At 40.5% G+C, this 9300-nt stretch overlaps 1 protein-coding gene across 1 annotated transcript; it reads left to right on the top strand.

Annotated features, from left to right (window-relative positions):
- The first annotated feature begins 7153 nt into the window (after window positions 1–7153).
- LOC133886429 (UPF0481 protein At3g47200-like) lies at window positions 7154–8947 on the top strand. The gene is made up of 2 exons (XM_062326138.1): window positions 7154–7949; window positions 8225–8947. The coding sequence occupies exons 1-2, from the start codon at window positions 7284–7286 to the stop codon at window positions 8945–8947; spliced, it is 1389 nt and encodes a 462-aa protein (XP_062182122.1). The 5' UTR covers window positions 7154–7283.
- The last annotated feature ends 353 nt before the right edge of the window (window positions 8948–9300 follow it).

The raw sequence follows: 9300 nt of genomic DNA on the forward strand, positions 1-9300 counted from the left end.
TATGACGTAGGCATGTAGGTAATAGAACTACAGAACTACGTATGTAGCACTTATATATAGTTGCTAACAAGAATATCATAAAACTATTTAGCATAGTAAATATGACTGAACATAGTTTAATCATAGTGTAAGTATCCGTCGGTAGTGTAAGATGTAGATGCCCTCTGATGGCGATGCAAAAGAGGACATAGAGGAAGTAGACTGTGATGATGTAGATGAAGCAAATCGTAAGCAATCAAGACGAGTGCTTCTTAAAAACTTTATTCGCCCTCTCCTAATACAGAATAACAAGGACGATGGGTTCCAAAGATATTATCTCTCGTTCATTGGTGCACGTCAGCACAGTGTGATGGAGCAGACTACGTGTGATGGCGCATCAAAGAGAGGAAAAACCCTAATTGCGTATATCTTTTGTGGTGGCGACTGTCACTATATATAGAGAGAAAATTGTGTATTTGAGATGTACCACGATCAGATTTAGTTATGTGCCACGATCGGATTAAAGAGCTTGCACCTGCGTAAGCTACTAGATTTGATTTTGGTGGATCGTTCAAGTAGGTGTCGTGCATCTGCGCCCTTCGTCATAGCCACAACCACGGCACGGCCTGGCTTGGCAAACGAGCACGTATGTTTTTTTAGTCCTCTTATCTATACATACAAAGTGGTTGAAGGAGATAAATCATTTTAGTTGGTTTTCCTCCACTTCTACTAGTAAGATAGGACTAAAAGATACATCACACCTCTATTTCGTTGATCGTTTGAGTTTTATTTGAAATTTTTTAAATAATACTCTTTTCGGTCATAAATACTTGTCGCTTTGACTAAAATCTGGTTAAATTTTTAAAACTTTAACCGTCAATAGAATATTTAGTTTAGAAACATTAAAATCATATGTGTAGATTTGTTTTAAAAAATACTTTTATAATATTATATTATATTATATATTATAAATATATTTTAATAGAAAATAATAGTTAAAGTTACATATAAAAACTATAAAAAACCAAAAGGATAAGTATTTATAACCAGAGAAAATATTAGCTAGACTTAGACAATTAGACCATCGATTCTAAGTTAACAAGCCAAGTAAACAAACCAACAAGGAAGGAGGACCGGAGGAATGGAGGACATAAGCAAAATAGTAAATAGTTTGACAGGTACAAGGCTAGTATAACAGGTACAGCCTAAACTAAAGGGCCATTTGGTTCAGAGAAACTGAGAATCGGCCCCCGGCCAACCAAAGGGGCACACGAGAATCGTTTCGGCTCGAAACGTTTCCGAGAAACGGTCCGGAAACCCGGCCGTTTCTTTGGAGCTTTTTTTATTTTTATATTTTTTAACACAAAAATTTATTTAAATATACTCCGAATAATTTTTTTTACGAAAATAAACGCCTACCACCCTCTACCACCCTCTTATAGAGCGGTTAGACCCTTACCGCTAAGCAGTCAGCCTGCAGCGTCTCCCAGGGCTCCCGCATGAACAGTACCACGTGGAACGAATTTCAATTTCTCTTCTATTTTATCTGTTCAAAATAGTGATGTTCTGTTACTAAAAATTTCTAAATTTTTTTTTACGTGTTACATAATCTATATGCAACCCATTTTAATTGAATTTACCCAAAAATCATGCGTAAAATTTAAACTAAAATTCTTAAAAAAAACTACTTTTAACAATTGTTAGTGCCTCAAATAAATTTTTAAAAATCTAGTAAAATTTACTAATATTCTTCTCATCCGAATCTCCCCATCGAGTTCACACAAAATTACCTCGAAATGCCGCTGGGCCAACTTGAACTACTCGAGCAAACGAGAATCGGTCTGGTTCCATCACATGCCGCCCGTCTATGCCTCTGCCCGCCAGCGCCGCTGCCGCTCATGCCGTCGTTTGCGCCATCAAGTTGCCCCTATCACCCATGCCGCCGCCGCCCACGCACGCCCACCGCCCCCGTCCACAAGGTGCGACCCCTCCTCGCTCTCCCTCCCTGTGATTGAAGTTGTAGCTATGCCTCTCTTTGAGTTTAAATCAAGACGTTCATACGAGTGCTCTATTCGTTGTCGCATCACCTGGCAAGTAGTAGCTAGGATTATTGATGTCCTCTGGAGCTGTGAGGCCTAGAATATGTATCTGCACAAAATTGTTTGTGCATGGCAAGTAGTAGCTAGCATATGTCATCATACGAGGTCTAGGAGAAATGTTTCTGCTTGTTGCTGTTGAACTCTGATCAATGTATTATGGTAGCACTCATATTTTGGAACCATGTATGCATTTTGCAATATCATCATGAACCATGTATTTTGTTAGCACTTATTTCCAATGTTGTTTTTGCAATAAAACAAAAAAAAAAAACAGCAAAACAGCACAATGACAAAGTAGTCAATTAACCCACCATCATCTTTTTCAAGAAATAGAATCCAGATAGCTAGCTAAATGATTTTTACAAGTGATTCTGATTTATAAGAGAAATGTTTTGGACATAATCTAGAACCAAAATGTTTTTGACAGAATTTGAATCCAAACCAAACAGGACCTAAATATGATCCATGTTCCAATCAACCATTGAAGTCGACTTGTCATTTGTTTCATTTTATGGCCCAACATCACCACCATGCACAAAGCATCATTTGGGATGTCTCCAGACTGGGAATTAGCCTCTTCATTTTCATTAACATCATCAGTATCAGCAGCATCCGAAAAAGAAGCATATTGTCTAAAAGAAGCTATAATTATATCTTTTTTTATAAAGAAAGTTTTATCAACTCTTATCGTTACATCAAGGTGATACAACCACGTAAGAGTTCACTCTTAGTCTTTGCATATCTCAGAGATGCACATACCTAAATTAAAGAGAAGTATAAACGAAATAGGAGTACATGAAACAGAGAAAAAAATATCCAATGCAAGGGCTATGGTGGAGGGACATCGATCCAGAGCCTAGACTCATCCAAACCGGGTAAAGAACTGTCTGATCATCTACTCCAAATGTGTGCATGCCACTACCACCATCTCTCGATGCTCCTATCGCTGCAACACTCATCATGTACAGAGCCATCATGTACAAGTATAAATACCTTGTAAAGGAGAATTAATTGTCCTCTTATTGAAAGATGCTACTTTTGCATAGCCATAGCGACCAACAAAAAGCTGCCGCCACAACTATTACTTTGGCTTTCCATTGTTTACTAAGATCACGGGGCCAATTTCCAAACATGCTTGGTACACTATGCGATGGGTAAATGTTAGAAGCCAACTGATCTAGCAAAACGATACTAAAAAGAGAGGTGCTTAATCGTCTCATTTTTTTGACAAAAGTAACACTTCTGACTTTCTTGCCATTGCCTTTTGACTAAATTCTCTTTGGTTAGTAGTACCCCTTTATGTAAGTACCATATGGGAACTTTGATTTTTAGGGGTATTTTTAGTTTCCACAGTTGCATGTTCATTCTGAGTGCATCACTATGTATTGGGGCCAATAAAGAGAATTCACTTAGAATTTTCCATATTAATTCAAATTCCAACAAAACTCATTATGCTCTTGTGATAGAGTGATATTGATAAGGTGTAGAAGAAACTCATTCCACGCTATGAATTTTGGGTCAATCAGATCCCGTCGGAATGAGATATTTAGTGGGTAAGATTGTAACACATGGGAAACTGTGTCTTGCTTGTTCCACGTTATGTTATACAAACATGGATATTGATCTCGCATTGGTGAATTTCTCAACCAGTTATCCTCCCAGAACTTGATTTGCGAGCCATCTTTGATATTGAAGATAGCAAAGTTACATAAGAATCTATCCACCTTCAACAATCCAGCCCACAAATGAGAGTCACAATTTTCCAGTTGACCTAAGATAAAGGTTTTGATCCCAAATATTTGTTTTGTAATATGTCCTGCCAGTTTTCCTCTTCGATAAAAAATTTATAGAGTGATTTACATAGTAGAGAGGTATTTTGAACATCGAGGTCTTGACCATGATCTTTAGGTTGGCACAGGACAATGCATTTCATCGGACAATACATTTCATCAGACAATAATTATTTTTATTATTGTCACTTTGTCAGTAGGATCTGGAGTGAAAGTAATCCAGTCTTTTAAGTATGCCTCGTGGATCAGGAAGAAATACATCATGTATGTTGGGAGGCTGCTGAGGACTAAGTTAAGAGGGATAAGTCTACCACCCATAGATAGATACTTGTCCATCCAGCTACTTAGCCCCTTTTCAAACTATTCAACTACTCATTTCCAGTCCAAATTCCTTAGCTTTCAAAAATGAATTGGTATTCTTAGGTAGCACAGGGGGAGCTCCCCCATAGCACTACCAAACAGTTCTGCATATTGTTCGGTATCATCCTGGGCCACACCAAAACAAATTAGTTCACTCTTGTAGAAGTTGATCTTCAGACCAGAAAGCTACTCAAAAGAATAGAGCACAAGCTTAATATTTTTGGCCTTTTCTAGATCATAATCCATGAAGAGGATTGTGTCATCGGTATATTGGAGAATATATATAGCCATCCTCAACAAGATGTGGAACTACTCCACTAATTTGCCCATCCCTTTTAGCTCCCTCAATGAGGATTGCCAACATATCAACGATGGTATTGAACAGAATCGGAGAGAGCGAGCCCCCTTAACGTAAGCCCTTTTTTGTTTGGAAGTATAGACCGGTATTATCATTGACTTTGATTACTACGCTTCCCTCAGAAATAAAGGTGTCCACCCATGCACACCACTTAGGTGAGAAACCTTTCATTTAGAGAGCCTGTAGCAGGAAAGGCCACTTGACTTTGTCATACTCATTCTCAAAATCTATTTTAAATAAAACCCTATTTAACTTTTTGTGATGGAGTTCGTGTATGGCTTCATGTTGGATTGCAACCCCTTATAAAATATTTTGACTACGCATAAAAGTTGTTTGTGTAGGGAAAACTATCCGGTCCACCACACTATTTATGCGGTTAGTGGTCACCTTTGTAAAAATCTTGAAGCTAACATTTAGCATACATAAGAATGTGACATGCCTCTTTGATTTTTGGTAGGAGTGTAATTACCTCAAAGTTAAGACTGTGCAGTGAAAGGTTCCTAGAATGCAATTTGTAGAATAAGGTCATATTGTCCTTCTTGATGACATTCCAAAAAGCCTGTTAAAATTCTGCTAGAAAGCCGTTGGGGCCGGGTGCTTTATTATGTGCCATTTGAAATACTACATCCCACACTTCTTTTTTGGTGAAGAGAGCTGTAAGAATGTCATTTTCAATGCCAGTCACCTTGGTAAATTTCTCTCTTTGTGCTTCCATCATGGAGAAGTGATTAGTCCTAGTTGGGCCAAAAAAGACATTTGTAGAATTGTGTGATGTAGTTCTTTATTTGCTTTTCCCCCTTGATTTTCACTTTGTCCTGTTCCAGGCATAATATACTTTGTTTCATATGTTTGCCAATGGCAACAATGTGTAAATATTTCATATTATTGTCGCCATGATGAATATGATTGACTTTGGCTCTTTGGTACCATTTCGTTTCCTCTTCTCGAAAGAGTTTAATCAGCTTTTCGTTTGACTAATTTTTAGATTAATCTCGAAGTCTATTAGATCTTGCATCTCAGGTGCTTTATCAAGATTATCAATAATCCCTAAAAGTTCTTTCTTCTGTTATTATATGTCCAACAAGTGTTCACAGCTTAGCCTCTAAGATGTCTTCTTAGAGAGTTGAGTTTGCTTGTCCACCTTTGCATAGGTGTCTGTCCTCTGGAAGGCTGGTTCCACACCTCAGCAATCCGGTTATCAAATCACTCACAAGTTAGCCATCCCAACTTGAACGGGAAGGGTTTGCACCCCACTTGAGTAACCATGTTTTTGGTGTCTAGGAGGATGGGAGCATGGTCCGACACCATCCTATCGAGGCCATAGACAATAACCAGAGGGTATTTTGATTCCCATTTTGTTGTCATCAATGCCCGATCCAGATTCTCAAATACGGGGATGTGATGATTGTTTGCCTAGATGTACTAGCGACTAGATAATTTAATCTCCCATAGGGTCCAAGCTGTCGATGTCAACGTTGAACAAGAAAGGCCACTGATCGTGGAATTTGTCATTATTTTTCTCCTGCCGATATCTCAGAAAGTTAAAATCCTCACCAACCAGCATGAGATGAGGGATATCTCAACAAGTGTTGACAAGTTCCTCAAGGAATCTGGAGTTGAGATCAACTTGAGCAGGTCCATAAACAACCATTAGGCTCCATTTGAACAAATCCACCTTGGTCAACAGATTTTCTTCCTTTTGCATCCTTGGAGCAGGATGAACTTTTCCATTCTTTTGATACCACCATGGCACGGAGAGCATCCTTTGCTTGTAGATATTTTGCAATGCAACAAAGTTTTAGCAAAGCGAATTGGTGCTGGACGAAGTATCTCCTTTCCATTAGTGAATTTCCTCATAAGATAAAGTGGGAAGCAATGGTTGTACAGCTACTTAGTAATGCGGGATGCATGTTGAACACTTTTTTCTACTACAAGTTTACCCATATCAGAGAGCTTCAAATTCAGACAACATAGCACAAGGGGACCAATAAAGTGAAGGGAACTCCTCTAATTTCTTTCCAGCAGCTCGCATATTAGAGGCATTTTCAGTTACAAAATGAACAACATTTTCTGGGCCACCAAACCGCACAATCGATGCAAATAACGTGAACAGATATTTAACTATCTTAGAACTATCGGTGGCATCAACTGACTTAAGAAAAACTATACCCTGTGGACAGTACACCAAGAAATTGACTACTGTACACCAAGAAATTGACCAGTTTCTTTCCATATTTTGCGGTACCCCTCTACATACCTCTTTGTTTCTTCAACATTATTGACTAGCAAAGGACCACGATGGACATAGCTACTTGGCCCTTTGTAACCAGGACCATAACTAGCAACTGCATCTAGCATAGGTTGATAATACTTGGAAGTAGTTGCATTAAAAGGAACAGATGCATCAATGAACCATTTATTTGGTATCAGATCAACTCTGCCCTTTACCTTCTCATTCCGGAGCACACTTCTAATTGTAGGTTGGTCTCCTGGATTGATTCTAGGCATGAAAAACTTTCCTGTTTCAGGGGTACCTTTGCTTGGCGAAGTTGCAGGTCTTTTGTCTCTGGTATTTGCACGAGTAGCTTGAGGTGGCACGCAAATAATATCTTCAGACTGTTCTTGACTTCCTTTTTGATGTAAATCTGGCCCATATCTAGTAGCAGCAGCTTGTTGGTGGATATCGAGGAAGAGAAGATGTCCGAGCACTCTACGCGAGCAAAGGAGAAGCAGACGGTGGAGGTACCCGCGGCCATGAGAGCTGAGGAGAAGGGTAATTGTAGCAGCTTGGTGTTCGAGATGGAGAATATGTATGTGGACACCGACCTGCACTCGGTGGAGATCGCGCATTGGAAGAAGACTTCCATTTACCGGGTACCGGAGTGGGTCAAGCGGATAACTAACGTCGAGGCCTACCGGCCGTGGGCGGTGTCGTTGGGCCCCTTCCACCACGACGATCCCGACTTGCTGCCCATGGAGGAGCACAAGCTCCGGGCAGTGCATCACATGGTTAAGCGGTCCGGCAAGCAGCTCCGAGAGTTTGTTGCCGCCATCGAAGCGGTGGCGGATGAGCTACAGGAGGCCTATGATAACCTAGACTACCAATGGCGTGGATTGAATAAATGTCGCTTCGTGGAGATGATGGTCACTGACGGGTGCTTCTTGCTAGAGCTTAAGAGGATGGCTGAAATTAGATCAAGAGGGGAAATAGACGAGGATTACGCGGTAAACGACCCTGTCTTCAGTGATCGCAGCTTACATTATCTAAGGTCGATGTTCCAGAATGATATTATAATGATGGAAAATCAGCTGCCTCTACTGGTTCTGCAGACGCTCTTGGGAGTTCAGGATGGCGCATCTCCGGTATGTATTTAAATAGCTTTAGTCCCAATTTGTTTCATTTTAGTCCCAATTTGTTTCATTGCTAAGTGCTCAGTACATATAAAGATGGGAAAAGAAACTGCCTAAAAGAAGCCCGAGTCCAATAACCTTTTTCGTCAGGGCCTGGCTAGTACGTGGTTTCGAATCTGAAAGGAATCTCCTTGTTAGCTTTTGAAATTCTTAGAACTAAGCATAACGGATTGCTCCATGCAGTATCTTGGCTCTTACTACTACTTTATGTCAATCCTGATTCCTGATCACAGAGCGCAGAACAGGTAAACAATATGGTGGCGTTTCTACTGGACTGCGAGCTTGAGGAAGGCAACGACAGCCTAGGCCTCCACCCGTTGCACATTTTTCACAGAAGCTTCTGTGGCCCCTCGCATCTAGACTACGAAGGTTCCGGCAAGTGCGATAGTACTATGCCCTCCGCTGTGGAGCTCAGCAAAGCAGGGATCCATTTCAAGAAGAGCAGCACTGAAAGCATCCGCGATGTAGACTTCAAAGACGGCATCTTGTTCACGCCGTTAATCGAGGTCCACGACTATACTGAGAAAATCTTCCTCAACCTGATGGCGTTTGAGCGGCTACATCGTGATGTTGGGAACGATGTGACAAACTTCATATACCTCATGGGCGACATCATTAACACGGGAGCAGATGTGATGATACTGAGATCCAAGGGGGTCATGGAACAATTGCTCGGCAGCGACGAGGAGGTGGCGAAATTGTTCAACAGCATGAGCAAAGGAGCAACCATGAGCCCGTTTAGCAAGCTGAACGACGTGCAACGGAAGGTGAATGACCACTGCAGGAAGCCCTGGAACAAGTGGCGTGCCAGCTTCGTGCAGACCTACCTAAGCAACCCCTGGGTGTTCATCTCCCTCCTGGCTGGCGTCATCCTACTCATCACCACTTTGCTGCAGACTGTCTACACTGTAGCGCCGTACTATACCAAGAGATGGCAAACTCCTAATTGATACCACCTGATCGCAGGATCGATCAATATGTGTGTGGTTTCGACTCCTCTTATGTGCATGCATGCCATGCATGTCGCCAAACTTGGTCCTGGATTATTGGTTTGTTGATCTAGTGTTATAATTTGGTCTATAAACTTGATCTCGATCTTTGATGTGAGACCACTATAGTTTTTTTTTCTGTTAACTCTGTGCCTTAATAATTTCGAACCGTTTTCTATTATAATTTGGTGAGATTATGTGTTTTGGACTTGTAGGTGAAAACATTCAAGTGTGATGCTTAACTGTCTTTATTTATCTATCTATACATCTATATATCTATATCTATACTCTCACAGACTCTTAGAAAATTTCCA

The sequence above is a fragment of the Phragmites australis genome, chromosome 12 (genome assembly GCF_958298935.1).
Source record: "Phragmites australis chromosome 12, lpPhrAust1.1, whole genome shotgun sequence".
Classification (NCBI taxonomy): Eukaryota; Viridiplantae; Streptophyta; class Magnoliopsida; order Poales; family Poaceae; genus Phragmites; species Phragmites australis.